This window comes from Falco peregrinus, chromosome 5, assembly GCF_023634155.1.
Source record: "Falco peregrinus isolate bFalPer1 chromosome 5, bFalPer1.pri, whole genome shotgun sequence".
NCBI lineage: Eukaryota > Metazoa > Chordata > Aves > Falconiformes > Falconidae > Falco > Falco peregrinus.
In genome coordinates this window covers 72,227,885-72,252,540 of record NC_073725.1, presented here as the reverse complement: position 1 = coordinate 72,252,540, position 24,656 = coordinate 72,227,885, and the positions used below count along the sequence as shown (strand labels likewise).

The window sequence follows — 24,656 nt, the reverse complement described above, 5'->3', positions numbered from 1 at the left end:
ACTATTTGGTTGTGGTACGGAGGAATTTGTCAAAGGCTTAGCCTGGATGGTCTGTAGGTTTGCCTTCAGTGAGCTTACCCTGAGCAAAACAAAATAAAAGTTTTACTTTGGAGTGGTTCACGTGTATCAGTTGGTGGCTGCAGGGAAATGCAGCAGCGGAGACAAGCCTGAACTGAAACGCAGACTCTGGGAGTCATCTCTTACAATTGTCTAGTGATCCAAATTGACCGGAAAAAAAAAATAATAAAAAAAAAAAGGTGTAACTATCTCGGGCTTTGCCCCTCCCCTCGGCTGTATTCATTTTACATAGAAAGTAGAAAAGATGGGGAGACCTTCCTCTGATGACGATTTTCCTTCACTTTAAAATGTTGACTAACTTCTCAGATAACTTTTCTAACTTCTCCCTTCAAGCCTTCTGGCCTGCCTGGCAAAAAAATGTTTCTGAAATCCAGTGCTGTAAAATTGCATTGTGACCTGTCTTCTGTGCCAAGAATTGTGAACATAAATAATTATCTTTAATTAGGCACTATATTTCACTATCCTAAGAGTCCTTAAATCAGCACAGATTTCCTCTAGGTTGAACGCAAGACAATTTCAATCGTTTCTTCTTCTCCAGATATATAACTATGAAAAAAGCTCGTTAACCTTTTATCAACCTGAGGAAATAAATATACATGTATATATATGCATCACATTACAGGAATGTATGTGATACGTACATCTCATGACGTTACACACCACCTAAGAAAAGTAGAGGTTATTTTAAATAAATGGTCGTTGTAAGTTCCGTTTATCTTCTTGTGACGTTTGCCATAGAGGTGTGCGTGCTGCCCGCGGGGCGGTGGGGTGCTGGCTATGGGGCGGTGGGGTGCTGAGGGGCCACACGTGGTGGGCAGGCGCGGGGCTGGCGTGCACAGCCAGGGTGAGAGTGGCGGCGTGGACGCTCCCGCACTGCACACAAGGAGCTTCCCCCTCACAATAACCGATGGAACTAATTCTCAGCAGCTGCCCAGGAGGGTAAAGTTATGCTCAAGCATGAGGGATCGCAAGGGTGCTGGCAGAGCTCGCTGCTGAGTTCAGCCTGGCACAGGCACTATAAAGCCTATTTTTTGCCCACATACCCTGCACGAAGAGCCCTTGCTGGCTCAGAGGAAGAGGGGTGCTGAGGAAGAGATTTACTTTTCCTTTTTTTTTGGCACTTTTTGTGGGGATTGTTCTGTATCAGGCACAGGAAATGATCTGTTGGCCCCAAAAGAAAATATTTGAACACATACCTCGATTTAAAACGTGGAAAGCCCTGCTGACATCAGTGAATCTAATCCATATATTTGAAAAGAAGCACAGACCTGAAGGGCTAAAGCAGAGCCAAATTTGTCATACCAAAGGTACAGTGTCCATTTCTCATACATGTCTTACTGGCCAGTTCCACCCACCCCAGACTTTGGAATTTGCTTAAACATTTGGATCCACTTCCACACAACATTTCTTTTTCATTGGTTTCCCATAGAAGATAATTACAGAGCAGTAAGTACAGAAGTTGTACAAGTATCAAGTGGTGATGAGCATTTACCTGAGGTAAAAGTACCTGGAAAGGAAAATGAGCAATAGTCTATTTATTAATGACTGAAAAACAGAGGCTGAATTCCTCAAATAACTAAATGCATTTTAAGAATCTGTTTTGTAGGGTTTTTTTCATAGGTGGGCAGTTAGTCAGAAGTTTTTGTGGTGTCTCCCCCCACACAAGTGCTTTTCCTAATAAGCTTGTTGTTGCTGAAGTGGAGAGTGTTCATTAAAAGATAACTTTGCCGTGTTTTTCTCTCAAGAAGAAGATTTAACACCAGGATGTGCTGGTACCTTTCCAAATATTACCAGATACTCTTCTCTATATATTGTGTTTTCGAAGTCAGATTGCCTTAAAATAGCAACTTAAACACTTGTATGTTAAAATAATCAAGTATTGGGACTAATCAGTTAGAAATGGGAATACTTGAGACTCCTGACTGTGCTCAAGTCAGAAAAATACCCTTCTTACAGCACCGTCAGCCAAAGCAATAGGGGCTTTGTGAGCAGAAGTGCCGGTCCCCCCCCAGCTCTGCCGCCGCCACCCCCGGCCTGCCCGTCCCTCCAGCCCGAGTTACCATCGGGGGCTTTGAAACTGGAACCGGTGGCTGTGAGTCACCATCCCGCTGGAGCTGGTGGGCCCTGCCTGGGGCGTGAGCCACCATCCTGCGGGAAGGAGCCATGACCGAGGGACTGTTGTCTTGGGGTCACACACGTTACATGCATCTCCCGGAGCAAAACTGACAACTTCTTCAAAGGACATGAATGCATCATGTGCATTTTTCCGAAGCAAGGTGGTCTCGCTACTTAAGGGGTTATTCTGAATGCCGGAGCTTTACTCGTGGAGCAGCTGCTCAGGCGGCTCCTGCTGCGGGCGGTGGCTGTGCTGTTCTGATCGTCGCAGTGGGGTGAGCTTCGCGTACAGGCAATGGGAAAACGAAGGGAAGGTGAAAAGATGGTAAAAAGTCTTGACAAAACATTTTCCTCCTCGTAAGACTAAGTACGGTTCCCCGAGTTCCTGCTGAGTGTCGGTAAGTGTCCCAGCTGGGGACCCTCAGGGGGCCTCTTCAGGCCATCCAGGTCTGCAGTTGCGTTTTGCAGGTGCGGTCGCGAGCCGGGTGCTGCCTGTCGGCTTGTGCTGGGGGGTCGCGGGGAGCAGCCACCCGTGCCTGCCAGCTGCGCTCCCCCGCGCTCCCCGTGCCCGCCGGCTGAGCTCCCCGTGCTCACCGACCGAGGGGCCCAGGCCTCCCTCAGGCAAGGGGGGGGGGGGGGGGCAGCCAGCGGGCCCCGGTGGCCAGTAAGGGCCAGGTCAGTGTCACAAGCCGGTCCATACTTCCTTGGTTTGGAAGATTAATTTATTATTTCATTAATTCTTATGTATGACTGACAGCGGCCGCCTGGTTGCTCAGAGATTGATGGGCCAAGTTAAGGCAGAACAACCCTCCATAGCAACGTCCCGACAGGTGCCCAGCCCGGCCCCATCCGACAGCGGCGGCCGGGGGCGAGGCCTCTGAGCACAACGGCGCAGGAACCTCCCGCCGGGCGGGCCCCGCAACCCCAGGACCGGGAACGGCGCCTCGGGCGGCTGCCGGTAACGCGCGTCCGCCCCGCCCCGCAGAGGCCCCGCCCCGCAGAGGCCCCGCCCCGCAGAGGCCCCGCCCCGCAGAGGCCCCGCCCCGCAGAGGCCCCGCCCCGCAGAGGCCCCGCCCCGCAGAGGCCCCGCCCCTTGACGGTAGCGGGCGTGGCCGGCGCAGACACACGCAGTCCCGCCCGGAGCCCCGCCTCTGTCCGCCCGCCGGAAGTGACGCGCAGCGGGCGCCATGGCCGAGTTAGCGGACGGGCAGCTGCCGCAGGGTGGGAAGCGCGGCCGGGCAGGGCGGGCGGGGTGGTGCCGGTGCTGCCGGTGCTCCAGCTCTCGCTGTCTTTGCAGAGTGCCCAGGGAGCAGCAGCGCGCAAGCGGGCAGGGCCGCCGCCTGCCAAGGATGCCCCAACCAGGGGATCTGCGCGGCCGGCGCCGCCGCTCCGGACCCGGGTGAGGGAGGGACACGCGCACCCCGGGGCGAGGGGCGGGAGGGACCGGCACCCCGGGGCGAGGGCCCCGGCCGGGCGGCGGCTGACGGCCGTTCCCGGTTCCCGCAGCGGAGGCGGCGGCGCTGCGGGCGCGGCTGCGGGCGGTGCGGCACGCGGTGCTGGTGCTGTCGGGCAAGGGCGGCGTGGGGAAGAGCACGTTCAGCGCGCTGCTGGCGCTCGGGCTGGCGGCGGACCAGGCCAAGCAGGTGAGTGCGCCCGGCGGGGGCAGCTGCTGCCGGGGGCCGGGCTCCAGCCCCGAGGGGCGGGGCCGCGCCGAGCCGGTGCCGGTGCCGGGGGGTTCGGGTGCCCGGGGTGCTCCGGCTGCCCGCGGCAGCGCTGCCCGGCCTCGGCCCCAGCGGGTGATCGTGTGTCCGTTCCTAGGTCGCGCTGCTGGACATCGATATCTGTGGGCCGTCGATCCCCAGAATGATGGGCCTGGACGGAGAGCAGGTGAGCGAATGCTCTGTCGTGGCGTCTGAAGGATTGCTGCTCGGTTTTTGTTAACGTTTTAGAGTGATGTAGATATGAAGCTTCTAAAAGGAGCAACTGCATATTGGGAAGCGTGTGTGGCGGTGGGAAGGGAGGTAAAGGCGGCGAGGTGGGGGAGGCCAGCATAATTTGGTTCGTAAAAGGGCTGGCTGCTTTCCGGCTGGCCAGTGCTGCAGACCAACGTTTGCTGCATATTGGCCACTTACGGCTGTGTAACACTTCAGTAATATCAGCGTGACACCCTTTATCAGCCCTGGAATGTTTTATATAAAGTCACAGTAAACTTCCTGCAAAAGAGTTGAACAGGTATTATTCACATATTAATGCAGATCCGGCCCTTCTGCCATTTTTAGCTCTGCTGCTCCAATAAAGCAGTACTGTACCTGTGAGCAGGATATCTATTTACCCATTTTTTACCTATTGTCATGTTTTACGTAACACGTATTGATTTCTGCTGTAACTTCAATTTTTAGGTTCATCAAAGTGGATCTGGCTGGTCTCCAGTGGTAAGTTGGTGCAACTGTTCCAGAAAGTTTGTGGGGTTTGTTTGGGTTGGGCACTGTCTTCTGCAATGAAAAACAAGTGAGGAAGGAGCAGATGGTACGTCTATTAATTCTTTTTCTAACGATGTAAATAGCCTATATAGATCAAAGTGTTAGATTTCTTTTGTTAAACATAATACTACTACATCTCTAAAACAGTATTATTATCTTAAGTATCTCTTGTTTTCCTTGTACTTCCCCACTGCGGGCAATAAATAGATGTTACATGCTGTGATTACTTTTTCGTTTATCGTGCATCTGTATAGTATGTCACCTTTTCAATGACAGACAAAAAGTATCTTACCCCAAGAAAAACCTCACTGACCTTTAGAAAATGCAGAGAAGGTTAAAAAGACAGCTCAATGCTGCGAGGGAAAGCTGCGTTTATCCTTACATGGTCTCCAGTGGTTTCATAATCCACTGTAAATGTTAGTACAACTGGATTTTTTTTCAGTCTGTGAATGTAGCTGGTGAGCGTTGAACAAAAATTATAGTTTTTAATGTCTTTTGATAAAAGAGCTGCATAAGGTTTCTTGCCTTTATGTTCTTAATGTCTTCCCTGTCCCCCAACTGCTTTTTCTATAAAATCTAGTTTTAGATTTGGTTTCTTGCTCTTTTCTTTACTGTTCTGTATGCTCTGCTGAGTTTCTCTACTTCTCTTCCAGTATGTTGAAGAAAACTTGGGTGTTATGTCAGTGGGCTTCTTGCTTAGTAGTCCCGATGATGCTGTCATCTGGAGAGGACCCAAAAAAAATGGTATGTATCAAGTGTTTTCAACATAATTTATGTACTTGAAAGACTTAGTGTCGTGAGCTTGTTTAATGAATTCATAAGATACAGGAAAAAATGAGTGATTAGCTGTTTTCTTTAGTTGAACATACTCGTTTGATGAAGTTAGGAGGTCACGTTCTGTTTGGTTTTGGTGTTTTTTTGAAGTCTCGGCAAAATAAGCTTCTCTCTACTTGACAAGTCAGAAGAATCTGCATACATAGACTATAAAAGTTGAAGTAGACCCTAAAATTTGAAATATAGTGAGATTATTTTTTTTTCTTCCACATTCTTATCCTCTCTTGTAGGACTGATCAAACAATTTCTTCGTGATGTGGACTGGGGTGAAGTCGACTACCTGATAATAGACACGCCGCCAGGGACGTCGGACGAACACTTGTCTATTGTGCAGTATCTCAGTGCAGCGCATGTAGCCGGCGCTGTTATAGTCACTACCCCTCAGGTATGGGAACTTAATTTGCTTTGCTTGTAGCATCATGGCAGTTGAAGCCAATCCTCTTTAGGTTTAGCCTCTATTTACTTCAGAGAAATGATGGTACAGAATCTAAGGGAGTTGACTTTTCTGTTCTGTGCGTACGGCTGGCTGCTTGTTGAGTTCGATCGGTGTCTCAGTGGAGTAGGGGATCCAAGTGAGTCACTAAACCTCTGAGCAGTTCACAATGAAAAGCTGACATGATCTGTGTGGTGACAGGAAATGCAGGATTTCACTTCTGTCTTTGAGATTAGAGTTCATGTCATTGCAAATCTGTAATTTACTCACCAGCAGCTTAATGTTCAGAAGTCAGTAAGAAGTTCAGCTTTTAAGTGAGAAAATGTGCGCCGTTTGACACCACATGAAGTAGCCTGTTACCTCTAATTGGCAACTTTATTATCTGCATTTTTAGAAGAAAAATCAGCCCCTGGAAAGCTGAAACTCAAAATATGTCAAATTCAAACATAGGTCTTAATGCCTGGTTTGGAAAGGAACAGGAGATCAAGCTAGCCAAAGACACGTAGTAGTTCCAAACAGGTGCAAGAATAAATTGTAAAGGTCATGAAGCGGTGAGGGCAATACCAGACAGGTGGTGAGGGAAGGAGAAGGGAACAGGAGAACTGAATGAGGACAGGCACAGATGTGAAAAGCCTGAGGGGACGATAAACTATCTCAAATGTAATTTGTGAAGAGGTAACAAGCGTAATCCTGGTGGTTCTTGTCCGTGCCTGCTCTACAAAGAACACCGAGGGTCTTTTCTGTAAACTGAAATGTGAAAAAGTTACATTTAAAGAACTAAAGATATGAGATTGATACAGGAGATAAAACATAAATGTGACTGAATTTTTATACTAGTCAGGTCAGATTTCAAAACAGAACCACATTCAGTAGGCCAGCGCTGTTGTACTGTTCCGTTGTTACTCATAGCATTGTTGCTAGAACACAGGACACAGGTTTATGTTCCTGAAAGTAAGAAGAAAGCGGTGAAGATTTATTATGAAGTTTATTTAAAAGAGCTCTAAGGATGTAACTTGATATGTTCAGCATCAAATCATTACAGTCAAAACAGCAGTGTTTCCTAATATTTGAAGGAAGTGTCACTTCAGGATGTCCGGAAGGAGATCAACTTCTGCCATAAAGTGAAACTGCCAATCATAGGTGTTGTGGAAAATATGAGTGGCTTTATATGTCCAAAGTGTAAGGTAAGGCTGTCTGTACATTACAGCACGTTTTGTCTTGAAACTGCCTGTATATAAAATACTGCTTCAAAAATGCCTTGCTCTCAGAACTGCAGTATGTTAACTCTAATTTTGACTTTGTCCCAGAATGAATCTCAGATCTTTCCCCCAACTACGGGAGGTGCAGAGAAGATGTGCCAGAACTTAAATGTTTCCCTCCTGGGTAAAGTGCCTCTAGATCCTCAAATAGGTAAAGTACTTAAACTATATTTCACTATGTTTAAAACAAGTTTTTCCTCCTATATTTATGTTGTTACTGGGAAACCCTGACTTGGACATGGATAAATTAGAATATTAAACATTTTGTCTCTTAGGTAAACCTCCACTTTTAGAACATTTTTTTGATTCAAAAGTTACTGTAACTGTGACATAGCATGGTATGAAAAGAGGAAAGTGCCAGGATATTTGCCTTAGCCTGAAACTTAATCTTGATTAAGATTAGACTGCATCTTTTCAGATGTATAATCATAGTTAAGTACATGTCTTTCTCTTTGGTGTGAATAAAATCACGTAATATATATGATATACAATAATAAAATCATAACTACAATGAACAGTAGTATCTTGTAGATGGCTCAGCATGACAGTAGTGCTTTAATGTCTCTGTTACTAGCACTACCCAAATCCTGTTGCGGCTAGTGAGAAGGCTTGGTTCCTTGCCCATTAGCTATTACCAATTAACACTTGATTTAATGACATCAAGGAACAGGTCAGTATTTCCAAAATGATGACTGAAGATTTCTGTTAATAGTATTCCTTGTGAGCTGCAGTTGTAGTTATATTAATGACATAGGGACTTCTTAAAAGGAGTAGGTGCAAGTGGCTCCTTGGAAGGGTGTAATTGGTAGCAGGATAAAGGGTAAAACAAAGAATAGTTCATCTTTTCCCATTGCTTTGCTTTCCTGTTTTTTCCCTGTCTTTCAAGGGAAAAGTTGTGACAAAGGCCAGTCTTTCTTGTCTGAAGCACCTGACTCTCCAGCTACATCCTCTTACAGGAATATCATTCAAAGTAAGTCTGAAAATCACTGTGCAAATGGATCCTCTCAGTTCTGAGCTCCCCTGCAGCATATAAAAGTGCTAAACAGGATAATTCTGTCATGAATAATAAAAACAGTAGATGTGCACAGCCATTATGAAAGTAACAGGTGCAGATACTATGTTCGCTTCTGGGCATCAGTTATGACAGGCTTTAAAGCAGTAACGAGCTTCAATGTTTGGCTTCTGTCATTCCTTCTCAGAAAAGGTGTGTCTGTACTTGCGGTCACAGAAGGATCTGAGGTTCGGAAGTCAGCCTGTTGAGGGGGCTCGCCATAGCGGAGTGTGGTGCACTTGGCTGGTATTTCCTCCAGTTCTAATGGTCACTGCACAAAAAAACGTACAGACCTACCTAAGGAGCTGGTGATGTGCAGTTTGAAAATACCAGCAGCTGGGAAATTCCTAAAGCCGTTTCACTGTGATAGAGGCCCAGCTTGTGGTACTTGTGCCGATAAGGAGCAGAGTGGTGCAGCAATAAGTAACTCCTGGCATGCACCTAAAATACTGACATTAACTTTTCCCTGTCTTTTGTAGGAATTCAGGAATACTGTGATCAACGCAATTTTCAAGAAGAGAAGATAATATATGAACGGAATAAAAATGTAGTTCATGTTTAATTACAGAAAAGTAACTTATGTCTTGATTTTAATGGAAGGAATGTATTTTTTTTGTATATTGCAAATAAATCCTTAATATAAATGTTCTCGCCTTGGTTTTTTTCCATAGTTTAAGATTCTTGTAGTTCACGGGTAGTCTCAAGGCTTGCTAGAAAGCTGTAAAACTGAGTCTTCAGCTGTAGTAGAGGCGCAGTCTGCATCTGGTGCCGTGGTGGTACCAGTAACCTGAATACGAACTTAGTGTTTGAAGACGTGCGTATACAAGGTTTTATTTAGGAAGTTGAATATAAAATACATTTTGCTGACATCAGGGCTTGCTATCTGGTGTTTCTGCTATGCACGCATAGTGGGCTTTACCCTGCCTTCTGCGCTAGGATGAATTGTAATGCCCGCTCTCTCTCACTGAATAACATCATTTAAGTATCTTTCCTTTCAGTGGAAAAGATTATATTTAGAGTGAAGTTCAGTGTAGTACTGTCTCCTATTTTTATAAATTGGCATCAGTTTTAAAATAAAAACCTACAGGATTTTAGGCAAGTTAATTGTAGTACAAGTACAATATTTATTACTGGTATCGGAATAAGATTTACATATTATAACTGTTTATACATAACTGTCTGCTTCACACAGGTACTGTGTGAACTTTCTACGTGACTTCTGCTCTTCTACTTGACCCTAATCCTGAACACTAAAAAGTAAATATTCAGTGTCTCTGATAACTAAGAGGTCCTTTGTAACTGTAATTCCTCTTTTTATTGAGGAATCAAAGCTTTGAGAAATCAGTATTGTGTACAAGAAGGAAAGGCAGTTTGATTTTTATTGTAGTTCCAGAGTTAGACAAACGAGCGGCATCTTTTCTAATTCTTGGTTAAGATAATCCAACGGTTTCAGGTTAGCTGACAGATACTTTTTTTTTCTTAAAGAAGTGTGCTCTGTATGAACCGTAAGCATTGTTTTTGTGCCTACACAAACTGCTTGTTGGTTAAACTTTTAGGTAACAAAGGCTCGAAACCTTTCAGAATCTAAAGACTCAAATGACATAAAATGCTTATTATTTCATGTGTGTTTCTAGAACAGCTTAAATACCTTCAGCTTTCACAAATGAGTATTTTTACTGCTCATCCTTTTAGTTCTTAGTGATTTGATTATCTAGTGCCTGTTTTCCCGTATTCTTCAGTGCAGTCTTCTGAAATTCTCGTCTGTCCTGTAGAACAAATACAGGACGTGTGGGTGTTGGCACAACCTCGTCCACAGGAATCCGGTATGAAAGGTGGAGGAGAGCTTGGCGGGAGCCCAGCAGCACCTGGGGGTGGGGGTGGCTCGCCCAGCTGTGCCGGCACAGAGGCGCTGCGGTACCTCGGCAGGCAGCCCCCGAGGAGCTCTCTGGGGGACATCCTTCACGGGGCGGGAAAGCTCGGTTGTCCGAACCCAGAGCAGTGTGACACGGGGCACGGCCCCCAGTGAGTTCTGCAGGAGGCATGCTGGAAAGTCAGGGTGGCCCTGCCAGGAGTCCCCTAGGGACCTGCGAGCCGGAACACACCGACACCAACAGCGTGAGGCAGGTCAGTACACGGTAGCATCATGGGCTACAGCTGACAGACCAACTCGGTACTTACTCTTGGGAACATCTGCTGTGACAAAAAGCCTTGAGGTTCCTCTGCTCGTGCTTTTCTGTCCCCCTAATTTGCAGTGGATGTAGCCATATAAATTAGCAGTCTGAAGGGAGATCCCAGCTATCACCAGAGCCTATGAACAAACAAACGTTCAGCTGGGACAAATGTGCTGCTATATGAAGACTGTACATGTAGAATATATATATATGCAAATGCATGTATATGTGTATACACACTATTTAGATATAAATACATGCTATTAAGAGGAGGCTGTTCCTTCCACAAATAAATGACCTTCACAGAGATCCAATCATGTCAAACTTAAACACAATCATTCCTTTCTAGAAAATGCCTCTCTATCAAAACACCAGTACAAACTTTTTTTGTCATTGTGTATCTTGAAAAACTTCATTGCTCTCCTAAAAGCACTTACCCAAAAAGGGTCCTGTTCAACTGATTCTATAATCTTTTCACTTTTTTTTTTAAGCCCAATTTGTATCTAAAAGTTGCACATCATCCAGATAAATACCAAACCTGCAGGCTTGTTTAGCTGACAGATGCCTTATTATATACACGTAAGATCCTTGAGAAACTTAGGGATTTACAAAGCGCATCAATGGATATAAATCATATCTAGCATTAACAGGCAGTGACAACAACTAGCTTCTTTCATAGTACTATAGGCTTAGCAGCAGGCAGAACCCACCTGATTGACTAATGAAATAACTTCTAAAAAATGTTTCTCTGCGCCTCAGATACAGTTTCCTGGAAGCTACTGTATTGACTTTTACAAGCATCTGAGCAACCTGCCTCCAGTGCTAGTTAGGGTCCTTCTCTAACCAGCTCTTAGCTTAGCACATGATCTCTGGTTTTCAAAAATAAAGGTGGAGCTGTGGAGAAAGACAGCTGGTTTAAATTTAAATACTGCTTGTTAAGCTATGCTATTTTGCAAATCATGAACTGCTTTCTAGTGGCCAATTGAATCATACCCATGAATTAATTTTCTGTTTCATTTAATAGTGAAATGTAATCTTGACTTACTGGTTATGTAGCTACGCGTGTTCAAGACACTTCTTATCTTTTCAAAGTGAATTAAGACATTGTACTTAGCATGGCTAAGAACTTGACAAAATGAATTCTGTGGTGATTATCCAAGCACTTAATGTTTACAGGGGAGAACATGAAGATTTCATAGACAAAAATATCTTAACATAATGCAATATATAGGTAAGTTTCCTCTTGTATTTAGAAACATTTGTAATTTTTTCTGGGGTTTTTTTTTTTTTTTGGTAGAGTAGGTGGCTTAGAGTAGGTGGCTTATAAATACAGTAATTATACATACTTAGAGCTCAATTTATCAAGGTTTTAAGCTTTATGATACTGGTTCTTTCAAAAGGTATCTAGAATCCTTACTTTTAAGAGCAAGTAACATTCAAGTTCTAAGGAGATGTGAAAACCTGAAAACTAGCACCACTGCTTCGTTTTTTTGTCCTCTCCTATCGGTTTCCTTTGATTGAACTAAGTCAGGGAAAAGTAAGTCGCTACAGTTAAAAAGAAGCCTGTAATTTTGCCAAACACTTACGGTTCTCAAGTCAGATGCAGGAGTTGACATCCAATAATCTAGTAGAAGTGGGGCTAAAAATTACTCATCTGTTCCTGAATGCAGAGCAGAAAACTCCTTGTGATTTCTTGAAGCTGTTAGTGGAATTTTTGTAGATGGAAGATTTGGTTCAGAGACTGTTGCAAAACTAACATATCTGGGTTTCCCCGCTACCAGCAGTGTCTGTCAGCCGTAGGTCTTTCAGTACCCCCTGACTTACCAGCCATTTCAGCTTCAAGGAGAACAAAGTGCTAAAGAAAAACACTGTCCAGATAACTGGACAGATGATGAGACCAAGCCAAAATATTCGAGCTTCAGCTTCAGTTGAGGCAGCTGTTGTAGGTGCCTAGAAGGAAAATTATTGAAACTGTTAGTCACAACAACAAAATCCACAATATATAACAAATCAGCAGAGGAGGAAGAATGGATAAAGTTAATTCTTTACCTAAATTTCACTTATTACATGCATAGAAGGAAGATTGAATAAGAAGAGAAGTAGCTGATGCCAAGTTTTCTGCCTGCTGCCCTACCATACATGACAACACTTTCTTTTCAAAATGTTCTGGTCTCTGGTCTCATTTAAATGCGATAATTACTTCTTCTGTCAATGATAGCTCCCACTAACACTACAAATGTAGTAGTATTTTAAAGTCAAAGTTCCATTACACTGAAAATTTCAGAAATACCAAGTTAACTTTGACATTAGATCCAAATTTTACCAAGGCTTCAGAGAAGCATGAAACAAGAGAGAGTGTTACAAGCAGAACTACAGTGTGAGTACTTCACTGCCTGTAGTGTAGCTTTGTCACATGTGCCCCGTTCACACATCAAAAGCTTGGGTGAATAAAGTAAGTCCAGTATCAGAAAAGCTACAGCATCTAATGTGGAAATTGCAATGAGCTGGTGGAAATGCTAACAAGCAAACTTGAGATGTCCTCCATAGGATTTATTAGTTAGTTCAGACAATGGAATTCTCGTAACAGTGCCCAATTCCATACATTTTCCTAAAAGCACACAGTATCCTGGCTCAACTTAAATCTTGTGCAAAGCTTAGTTTTTATTATGTAAAACAATACTTCAACAAAGTCCACTGATATTCCACAAATTCAGAACTGTGGCTTTGAAAATGCCTCTTCTGTAATGCTAGTGTTGGACACGGCAGTGACCGCTGGCAGCTCTCTGTAGAGGCGCGCAGTGTTCCGTGTTCTTCAGGGAAGGGAAACAAGCCTGGAAGCAGGCTGCAACAGCCCTGGTTGCAGATTTCTTCGGGTCAGCACAACTCATGTGTCTTTATCTCCACTGAAAGGGTCATTGTTAACTCCTAACACTTAAAAGAAACTAAAGGAAGATAATTATTCAGAAGGTTCTGGTCTCCCAGGAAAGATCAGAATTCCAAATCTCACTCCAAACTTCAGACCACTCAGATACCACTAGTGCTAACTTCTGAAATACAACCCTCACAACTAGGAAAGAAAACCATGTGGGCTCTTCCACTCTGAAAACTGAAAAGCCTTTTAGTTTATCTTCAGTATCTTGAATTCTCCAATATAAAGATAATATTCATCCCTCCATCATAAGGCAGACAATGGCATCCACCTTGTAAATACAGTTGTTAGTCTATCTTGCCTAAGAAAACCCCAAAAGATACAATAATTATGAAAAGTCTTCAATTTTTTTATGTACCCTCTAAACCAGTAATGTTGCAGAGGTCCACAAAATGTTTTGGGCCTTCATAGTTACAGAATAAGAGCTGTTCTGAGTCAATAAAAGGGTTTAATCACCTGAATACTGAATTACTGGCAAATTACCCAACAGTGACATTGCATTAGCAACAACTGAGAACACCTGAGAACTCTGCACCTAAAAGGCCTAGTTAACTTGATAAGCAAGATTACAAAAGGCTGCAGTTGGCTCAAGGAGAGTAGAAGGGGGTTGTGATGTTTGGAAAGTAAATGCAAGAATTACTTTTCTTCCAGCAAGCCATCGATGAAGACAGGGTTTCAGGGGTAAACCTCTGTTGCATCAGCAGCACGCCAGGAAGCAGCTACTTATTTTTGGTGAATGACTTGGAATATTTCTAAGAGATTTACCTGTAAAGTAAGAAATCTTAAAAAGCTGCCAGAGGACTAGCAAAGGAGGTGAGGAATGCCTGACTCTGGAGAGTAAGAGAATTGCATGTGTTCTAGGACCTTGTCATGACAAAGCAGTTCTTGTGGCTAAGCCGTGACAAAAAATACAATCCACTCTAGTTATATGTTTCTTCCTGCGGTATTATTATTGTCACACTAATCAAGCTATTGTTTGCCAGATATTTTGGAAGGTTTTAGCCCATACAGATAAGTTGACTTTGTACTTCCAGGCTAGAATTAACAAACTGTAATAGGTGACCTAGGCTTGCTTATCCCAGAATAATTTGGGGGTCAGAAGGTCGCTTTCTGAGTGCCATTGCTTTTAAGTGCTAAGAAAGGTCTTGCTGTCTTGACTTGACCGAACTAAGAAACCCTGAAGGTTGTCTAGTTTATTTGCTTTCATGCAGGATAGCATATATTCTCTTTTTAGGTTTCACTTAAGTTACAGGAAGAACATTAATGTCTGACACCCTCTCCATGGTGTGCAGCCCCATGCAGCTGGCCGCGTTCCTGCTTGGCTGCTTCCCCCAGGCAAGCAGCTGCAGCGCTGCTAGAGGCACTCCAGGCCTGCACGTGCAGTATTTTACTGGGCACAGCACCCTGGACGGGCTTGAAAGGAGTGTCCTAGCAGTAGGCCTTGAAGTGCTTTTCTGCCAGGCTCTTGCCTGATTGGGGCTGTGCAGAGAATGTCAGCATGTGAAAGCAAAAACCTGAGGTCTTAACCCTGGTAGAGATGCCAAGTGCTGGTTTATAGCTTTGTTGCTCAGGGTGTTTGGTGGAGCTCTAGCAGTGTCAGAATACTCTGTGATCTGGGTTCCATTCCCCACCAGATTCCATGAGCGTGAATAAAACATTATTTTCAAAATACTGAATTTTAACTATTCAGCATTGCTTTCAACATAGGTCTTTCCTGAAGAGGGTTCTGTGTTGGGCTTAACTATGGGAAGGTGTGTTTACAACAAGACGTTCTCACTACAAAATAAGATAGAACTACCAGAAATGTTTAATACCGGTAGTACAGTGCCATGAATATTTATGCGGCCAATGTACATGATGACAATGTTGCAAGACCACTATTGTCCTGAATGCTTCCAGCAGGTGACAATCCAGTGCACTTGCAAAGGAATAATACCTTATCTTCCACAGAAGCTGGATAAAAAGTAACTGTTACAAAGGTGCTCTGTTTGTTACTTTACTTGACTTAGTATCAGCTTTATAAGATTTCCTCTGGATTCCATGCTTTTTTAACATACTTACCCTTTTTGCTTCAAACACCCAGTGGCTTTTCCCATCTTCATCTATCTGGTTCCACCAACGCAAACCAACCAAGAGCCTTCCTGTCACATTCTAGTGACAAAAACAATTTGCAGTAATCAGCAGCATAATTCACTTGTCAGATTAACATTTTTAAAAAAAGACAAGCATGCCTGAAAATCATATTTTGTATCAAATACTAAAATTAGTTCTAAAATCTGTGCCAGCTTGAGCACAATAGTCATTAAGGATGAATGAGTTACCACAAATTGAGAGGCCTATTCTCTTCTAAGACCATAATTAACACAATAACATTGACTTAGGTAAGAAATTATAGGATGTATCTCTTCTAAGTCAGTTGGCTGAAGAAGCCCCCAATAAACAAATTTTCTCAGTAACGGAGGAGAACTGTGAACAAAAGCACACTGACAAAATGGAGGATTAATTGTAAGCAAGCAAGCTGTGTGGAATCAAACAAATTAAGAAAATGTCTCTGCACCTGGATGAATACTAGAAGCTTTCAGTATATTGGAGATGCATCAGTGCTTCACTTCTACAAATCAAAAGCCTTGTTCCACATGTGAAGCCCCTGGGATTCTGGGCTGGCCTGACCCACCTGCCCGTGTGTGATTAGGGTACCAGTGCCATAGCTGGGCTCCCTTCTGCAGCTCCTGCCTGCTGGGTCTGGGCACAGTGCTGCAGCTTGGACATCCTTTGGCGCCCATTGCTGAAAGCTGGGATTATTTTTTTTTTTTTTTTTATAAGAGGGGAGGCATACAAATCAGTCCTACCTATGGCAAGGCAATTTTCTCACTGTATTAGTAGCTCACATCAGCCATAGAGAACATGGTGATAAGCAGTAACTAAGGTATTTACATACCTTAGTTAAAATGGGCTAGACATTTAATAAATCAACAGATCACAATGTCTTTGTCACTTTTGTCAGTATATGTATTCGCTTTTTTTATTTAATGGCACACAAAATACTTTCAAAGGTAATTACTATTCAGGGTCATCTTACCTTAACTGACCAAAAGTCAAAGGATAGAAGGAGGAGAATAGTGACAAAACAGGCAACAAAGCTGTTGCTGAACCAGTCACAGAACAAGTAGGTAATAATAGCACTCACTCGGAAAAACAAGTGGAAAAAGGTGGCCAGTGGGTGCCTAGAAAGAAAAACACAGAGCACTTAGAAAGTTGTGGGACACGAAGAGATGTTACAGTATTTGTTAACAAAGTAGTATAACACAACTCTTTCTAGTTTGTAATATTATTTTGGTTTGTCGTTGCTATTATTTCATACGTTGATGTATTATCCTTCCTTATCAAAACAGTATTTCCAATAACCAACCTTCAGGCATCCCTGCTCATGACGGGAGGTGGGGTGGGGTGGTGGAACTAGATGATCTTTAAGATCCCTTCCAACCCAGACCATTCTGTGATTTGATCTAAAGTTAAAAGATGGAATGTTCTGTTCATGGCAAAACTTCCTCAAAAACAGAACAAAATCTAGTCCTCCACCAGTTTGTTTGGTACTGCATGAAATAATTTAGTGGTTGTGTTCAACACTACCCTGAAATCCTCATTTCATGAAATAAATCAGCACTGCAAAGTACAAAAGAATAGAGACAGATCTTATGCCTTTCAGACCTGTTTTGAAAACAAGAACAGGAATTCTGAAACTAAAAAAAAATAGAAATATAACAGTTTGGTACAAGACAAAATTAACTTTCATATGTAATGTGTGAAACAGAGGGACTACAATTTGGGGACTGAACAGTTCTTTCACTAGATATTTCTGCTATGCTCACCAAACAAAATTTTGTTTGTAACAAAAGAAAGGGGAATTTCAGTGGAAGAAATAACTATATGGCACAGAATATTAGCCAGTACAGTAAGACAGGCAGTTTGGAGAATGCTGTAATGAGCACAGTACAATTTTCAGGGTAATATGCCAAGTACAAAAACTTATTCTGTACAGTTGTGTTTGTGTCAATTAGTTTAAAGCAGGGGTCCTCAAACTATGGCCCGTGGGCCGGATACGGCCCCCCAGGGTCCTCAATCCGGCCCCCGGTATTTACAGACCCCCCCGCCCCGCCGGGGGTTGGGGGGGGAAACCGAGCAGCCGCAGATGGCCTCCTGCCACTTCATCTGTGCGCCGGCCCCCTGTTTAAAAAGTTTGAGGACCCCTGGTTTAAAGTGACAATTAACTAAAGGCTATTGCTTTTAAGTAACTTCTTCCCTTGAGACTGACTGAATATACCTTGTTTTCTGAATAGGATTTTTATTTTAAATTGGTGATTGTCTCATTAAGCTTTTCTACCTCTGCCAACAATTAGCAGTAGTATGGCCTAGGTCATAATTAACTATTCAACTATTAAATTTGTTATTCTACTATTGTGTATAATAAAATGATACTGATAACATATACACAAGTATAATTGCTTATTATAAACAAATTATTGTTAGATTTAAAACACAATAATGTTCATTTTTTTAATTGTATTCTACAGCTGTGTAACTGTTCTAGTAATTATCTATTCTATAATGGTGATGTTGTCCTTGTAGTACTACACACATGTAACTGCAGAAGCAAGAATGACGCACAGCTGCAGTTTATATTTACTCTTGATCATGCCCATGCTAACCTCAAACTTTCCAAAAACTTCTTCTGACTTAAAACTAAACATGTGACATTTTAAGCAGAAGGAGCTTTTTCTGCCATAAGCAGATGGGTGGGTGGGCAGGTGGAGCAGAGTGTCTTGCTACTTCAAGTCTCAATCTTGTTCAAGAAGATGTCAGAGTTCATTGCGTAAGTGGTATCTTGTGTCAATACAAGCTATTCATAGATCACAGCCCTAAAGCATATCACGGTGGACTGAGCTTTTATAATTGTATCAGTGCTTCAAATGTGAAAGTAACTTTGGAGAAGCAGTGTTTCATTTTGGAAGTCAGATGATGAATTACTGTTTAGATGCTGAATCTGTTCCAACATTCAGTTTTGAAGGGTGTTTGCTAAAAAACAATACATTAGCAAAAGGCTCACATTTATTACAGTGCTAAAGACTTTATTGATGCTACAGAATATCAGCCCTCTCACAAGGAGGCTAGCCAGGCCAAAAACACAGGCTTGCAGGTTCTTGTCCTAGGGGAAGCATATGGAGATATATCAAAATCTGCACCTATTTCTTTGGACAACTCTCTGCATCTCAGAAAATGTCCACCTATTTATGCTTTAAAAACAAAAGCCAAAACAGAATCCAGTAAATAAATTGTTCAATTCCTCACTTGGCTGTGAATTAAGAAAACACTTTTGTTCTGTCATCAGATGAAACTTAAATTTCCTATCATATACAAACAGAATTTTAAATAAGGACATAATCCCAGATAGATAAAATTGTCTTCTGCAACCTGAAGCTAAACAGTCTGCATCCGTCTTGAAACAAAACCCTTTACATCTTTTTTTTTAAGTGAATGCATTTATATTTAATTCCATTGTAGTTTATAAGTTTTTTTAAAAGCCAATTTCCAGAAATATGATGGCATTAAGAAATCTGTATATAAACTAACATCTTTTGTACTAATGGAAGACTATAGACCAGGGGTCCTCAAACTATGGCCTGCGGGCCAGATACGGCCTCCCAGTGTCCTCAATCCGGCCCCCGGTATTTACAGAACCCCCCTGCCCCGCCCCCCCCCCCCCCCCCCCCCGGGGGTTGGGGGGGAAACCGAGCAGCCGCAGATGACCTTCTGCCACTTCATCTGCGCGCCGGCCCCCTGTTTAAGAAGTTTGAGGACCCTTGCTATAGACTTTAAAACATGGTAACTTTTTTCCGTGCATTCAAGTCCCGTAAAGGATAAGGGTGACTAAAACTCTGCACTGGTTCTCCTTGGCATACATTTGCTGCTGAAAGTGTAGCAAGCCACTCGCTTGGACTTTTAGTTATTCTGTTGCATCTAAACATCTATACAGTGTAGCACTGGAGCTGTGGGGCTAAATGATTACTGTTTGTGTTGTTACAATAACCTCCATTCATTTTGCAAGCATGATGCCTGCTAGGATAGGAATAAGCTGTTACCCGTGTTAAGGAATCAAATTGGGTCAACCCTAAGGTATTCCACTGAACCACAGGAGAATCATTCCCAGTACCTGCTCAGAAGCACCACGGCGGCACTCTACATGCTGCTTTTTATACCTCTGTCTGGTACTTCAAATACTTCTAGGCAAATTTTGAACAAACAGGCTCTCTGGCTTAATCATTTTGTGTTACTTGCTGATTTGAAAAAGAAATGATTGTGTGCTCCTAACTGTTCCAGATCAAATGTTCTGGTACCACAATGAACTGTAAAGATGGTGCAAGTTATCTTTTTCCTAATCTTATGAAAATAGCCGCTAACTAAATCACTATCCACATACCTTTTGTTCTTAAGGAGCACTTGCATGTATCTTGGAGAATTGCAAATGCACAACTTATCATAGCTTATGCAAATTCTAACCAAGTTCAAGATAGGTGAAATTGAGATAAAAATTAAGGATGATTGAAAGGTATTGTCATAGCCTCTAATAAGACGACAAAAATTTGCAGCATGTGGGTGTGTTCCAGGCATGTTTGTACAAGATTATTCACAAATACAAAACCAAACTTCTGTGTGAGCTATGTAAGGAGTTTCATTTCTGTATTCTATAGCAGAAGACTTTTCAGTATGAAATTATCTTTTAGTATTGTCACAATGAGGGCAAGAAAGAAGAGCAGTCTCTAATGAAGTAAGTATCTACAGTGGATTAATTAATAGTATCATTTACCTGTCTATATTATTGGGTAGTGTGAACCAGTAGGAACAGATCTCCAGAGTAAAGTAACTGGTGGTGTGAGACTCCTACAAACATTTCAGAGTGGTTTCACTTCATGCTAATTCCAGTCTGGTCCCACAGAATGAATCTGTGGTTCATGTGCTCAAGACACACTCCTAAGCTGTATTTCTCTGTTTAGTTTAATCCTTTAGGCTATATTCTCCAAGACTGCACCAAAATATAAGCCTTCATTTAAAATGTGTGCTGCTGCTAAAGCACAGAAACACAGCAACTCCAGGAATGTTAATCTTGTGTCAAGGCTGACTCATCATGTAGTTGCAAATTCTGATGCACTAGAAGGGCAGAAATGCTTCACCAGATGCTTGTAAAACAGAGTAATTGTATTGTAAAGCTACACTATTTCTTGCTTGTGCATCTCGGGTAACATTTGTATTAGGTTTAACATGTAATTTTTCTTTGTTTACACCTACAGGAAAAATTAACATCCTAATGGACCAGAGTAAACTAGGGCAAGGTGGAAGGGCAGAAAGCAATATAAATCAAAGCTGATTATATATATTATTGATGAGTGCATGCTTATGTATAATTCCTTTTGACATAAAACTTTTCTTTTGACAGCCTCTGACTGCCTTCAGAAGGCACTGATGGAATGACAACTCTGTCCCCTAGGCCCTCTGTGCAGGCAGAGATGCAGAGCGACACCTCTGGGAACGTAAAAGGATAAGGAATACTATATTCTGCATGACAGCACATCCCATGGTAGGAAGGCATGACAGTTGTGCTGCAAGTAGCTTACTGTATCCCTCCAGCCACATATGCAACACTGTGCCGGAGCACTCTGCTGCTCAACTTTTGCTGAAGGTGAGAGAGTGTGTGTGGTACATTGGCTCTGGGTGTGCGGTATGCCAGTCTCCAGCGGCAGCCGTGGCTGTGGGTGTGCGATATGCCCATTTCCATCAGCAGGCCGCTGCCAGCCCGCACAGCCGGGTCGCAGCAGCGGTGCAGCCGGCCAGGCCACGGCCTCACCTGCTCCAGCCCGAGCGGGCGGAGGGTCCCTGGCCTTCCCGGGCCGCCTGCCCCAGCGCTTGACCACCCTCCCTGTAAACAACGGTAATTCAGTATCTAAATGGAGTTCCCTGTATTCAGCGCGTCGGTGCAGCAGGGGCTGCCGAGGCCCGGTTACCTCAGGCTGAGGCCGCTCCGCTCCCCGCGCCCTTACCTGATCCTGGCTTTCCGCAGCGCCAGCTCCTCCTCGCTCCCGAAGTCGAGGGACACATCCTCGGTGTCGTCCACCAGCGCCTGCGGCGGGGAGCCTGTCAGCGGGGAGGGACCGCGGAGCCCCGCCGCCCCGCACCCCGCCCGCTGCCGGTACCTGCTTCATCCTCCGGTCCCGAGCGCGGTTGCCAGGCGCGGCCGCTGCCAGGGCCCGGGAGGTGTTTCAGGGAAAAGGGTCCGGGCTGCCGCCGGCGCTGCCCGGCGCTGCCCGGCCAGGGCGCGGGGCTCCCCTCGCCGGGGCTGGCGAGCCCAGTCGCAGCGCAGCTGTCGGCGCCCCTGCCCCGCCTGGCCGGGCTGTGCACTGCCGCGGGCTCCGGCCGGGGCCGCCCTCAGCCGGCTGAGGGGTCGGTGCTGCCGGGGCCTCTGCCTGCTCCCCGGGCCGGGGCCGGACTGCGGGGGCCTTGTGCTGAACGGGGTCCCCGCAGGGAAAAGTAACGGCGAAGGTGAATGTACCCGTACAGATACGATGGGCACCTGCGCGTCCGCCTCGAGGCCCAGCCGATGGGCGCAGCCGCCTCCCTGCCGCTGCTGGGCCGAGCCCGGCTCCCCCCGGCCTGGCAGTGGTGGGCCTCGGCCCCCTGTCGCGATACAGCTTTTGTCAGGGCCGAGCCCGGCTCCCCCCGGCCTGGCAGTGGTGGGCCTTGTTCCCCTGTCACGATACAGCTTTTGAGGGACAGTCCATTGTGACTGGAGTACTGTGTACTACTAGTGTAGCGTAGGTAGCTCAGCCCTTTAGTTAAAGATTTCTCCTGCTTTCATTGAAATTGCAGGTGGATTACGCAGCAGAGTTAAAGCTGTAGGAAAGTGAAACCAGGCGACCGATCTTCAGGATATGGGTAAGGATAGTCCAGTCAGCGGCATTTGAAGCGGAGGCTCAAGGAAGAGCTGTAAATGACATTCATAGATCGGACTAGCCACTAGCATTAAATAAGCCTGCAAGAATAATAACTTCCTAGTCTCTTCTAAAACGTCTAACTAAACCAGAAGATACCTGTTGAGTAAGTACAAAAGTTACTGAGGTGAGCATTTCAAAACCAAAACCAAAAGTAGCTTTGTGCAAGACCTGTTATTAGAGCAAGACAATGCCTAATGCATCAGGACAACTGGCAGAGCTGTTCTTAGTAGGATTTGTAATTGTAGGGAAGGAAAGGTGTATTTTATGACTAATAATGTTAATATTGTGGTAGTCAGATTTTGGCCTTGGTAGCGTTAAAACAATTTTGTGGTGTCAGTAAGTACGATAGAGTTGCACTAAAAAACTGGATAGCCAGTCTGTAATTTGGTGGGATGTTTCATGATAGCCTACAATATTAAAATATTTAAGTAAGCTTTCACTCCCAAAGAAGATATAAACTCTGAGAGCTACCATGAGATACAATGATTAAATATTTGTCATACCTGAAGCTGACCTGTACTTCATTTACTGTATCAATATGCACTTTTACTTACGAGCAATATATTAACGATAAATCGGAACCAGCTTCAGAATCAGAAGCAGTTCCTGGAACTGCACTGACAGAAGCATTAAGCAGTGGAGGGAAGTCTCACATTTTCTGGACTGCCAGATTCATCCAGCTACTATATCAGTCCTTCTTTCACCTCTCAGCACACTGCTGCCAGCAAGTCTGATGGTTAGAATACAGTTATTCTGTTATGTTGCTGTATTGTCTGAACTGTTGGATTTTTTGTTCTAAGGAACCAGAAAATAACAGTGTACTATATTCCTTATCAGATAAAACAGTGCTCGCTTCTGTGGGACAGGTGACAATTAGCCTGTCACGTTAGGTACCTGATGTACTACTCTGGTGCTCCTAACTGATTTCATTAGAGATGCAATGATACAAAAAAAAAAAACCAACAAAAAAATCCCAAAAAACAAACAAAAAAAAAAACCCAAACAAAAAAAACCCCAACAACAAACCCAAACAAACAACCCCCCCCCCCACACAGAACCTGTGTTTTGATTATTTTATCTGTTATTTTAAAACAGATAAATGTTTCCTCAATTTTCCCTCCTTTCAGGGCTTGTCTCCACTTATTCAATGTAGGGATTATCTGTTTTCCTAACAAACTCTATATAATCCCACAGAAGACTGTTACTATACCATGCAAATTGTTTTAGTAACATTGTCTAAAAAGCTATGTCAAATTGTGTTGTGTATTTATTCAGGGTATTTTATGGGTTATTGTTTTCTTTTATAGCAAATTGAAAGCTAGAAAGAATCCCTGGTCCCTGGAGGAATCATTAGTCAAACCAAGAATTTCTTAATTTTGGCATTAGAAAAGCATTCTTCTTTGTTTTAAAATAAACACATCCAAGCAAAACCTCATTAGAAGTTTTCAGTGTTTTCTAGGACTTTGCAGAAAAACTACCCTATTTTCAACATTTTTCAGTGTTCTGATTTAACTACAAATTATTTGAACGTTAGAAAATTTAGCAACACCCTAAAGGTGATGTAAATCCTCAAACACTGCTTCAACAACACAAAGGTTTAAGATAATTATGCTGAATTTATGAATTGTGGGGTTTTTTTCGAGGTTTGTACACAGGAAAACCTTGACCATTTATGAAATATATTAAGATTTTATTTAATTCTACTGAAACATATAGCATAAAATAGTCCAAAACTTATCCTTTGCTGCTGTGCACTTGCCATTACCTTACAGGCAATCCTCTCCCCAGAAGAAATAATGACCTTTCTGTTGTGGCACTATCAATGCCAAAGCCTTGGTATGAATAACTGAGAAATGTCTCTCACTTTCTGCTTCAGCAATAAATACAACCTCCTCCAAGACAATGCAGTGTTTTCATGGCGTTGACATGAAGTCAGCTGATTTCTCTTTTTCTTTGGAGCATTGCCTAGAATCTTGCTCTGGGGTGCTGTGAGAGACTTCCCTTGTAAACAGCACAAGAATATTTAGAATAACTTGACAGTGGTTGCTCTGGTTTAAGTATCTCTGTGGTGTTTACAGTTAGGTATTCTATTCCTCTGAATCTTGGAAAAAACTTTTCATCCAAGAATAACTCTTACCTCACTCCCATTAGATGTGCTTTAAAGGGTTTGTTGGAGGTTCAATAAAATGTTTAAATTTTGAGGAGATAGGCCAAATTAGAGAAGGTATTAAATAGATAACTTTCTAATAGCGTCACCTTCTAATT

The 24,656-nt window shown here is 43.5% G+C and overlaps 2 protein-coding genes across 6 annotated transcripts; one reads left to right on the top strand and one right to left on the bottom strand.

Annotated features, from left to right (window-relative positions):
- Window positions 1–3,279: 3,279 nt before the first annotated feature.
- NUBP1 (NUBP iron-sulfur cluster assembly factor 1, cytosolic) lies at window positions 3,280–8,898 on the top strand. Its single transcript, XM_055806323.1, has 11 exons — window positions 3,280–3,414; window positions 3,491–3,592; window positions 3,700–3,836; window positions 4,012–4,080; window positions 4,593–4,625; window positions 5,327–5,417; window positions 5,738–5,892; window positions 7,014–7,124; window positions 7,248–7,350; window positions 8,086–8,169; window positions 8,730–8,898. The coding sequence occupies exons 1-11, from the start codon at window positions 3,381–3,383 to the stop codon at window positions 8,810–8,812; spliced, it is 1,002 nt and encodes a 333-aa protein (XP_055662298.1). The 5' UTR covers window positions 3,280–3,380; the 3' UTR covers window positions 8,813–8,898.
- TVP23A (trans-golgi network vesicle protein 23 homolog A) lies at window positions 8,362–22,978 on the bottom strand. 5 transcript variants are annotated; one of them, XR_008747510.1, is made up of 8 exons: window positions 21,594–22,134; window positions 21,441–21,520; window positions 16,430–16,574; window positions 15,412–15,501; window positions 12,246–12,371; window positions 10,429–10,558; window positions 9,899–10,016; window positions 8,362–8,521 (listed from the first exon to the last, which is right to left on the bottom strand). XR_008747510.1 is itself a non-coding variant. In XM_055806324.1 (7 exons), the coding sequence occupies exons 1-7, from the start codon at window positions 21,600–21,602 to the stop codon at window positions 9,958–9,960; spliced, it is 639 nt and encodes a 212-aa protein (XP_055662299.1). In that variant the 5' UTR covers window positions 21,603–22,131; the 3' UTR covers window positions 9,612–9,957. The 5 variants fall into 5 exon arrangements, 3 of the variants coding, with proteins under 3 accessions (XP_055662299.1, XP_055662302.1, XP_055662301.1); XR_008747509.1 differs by lacking the exon at window positions 8,362–8,521 and adding an exon at window positions 8,788–9,037; XM_055806324.1 differs by lacking the exon at window positions 8,362–8,521 and having other exon boundaries at window positions 9,612–10,016; window positions 21,594–22,131.
- Between the last annotated feature and the right edge of the window lie 1,678 nt (window positions 22,979–24,656).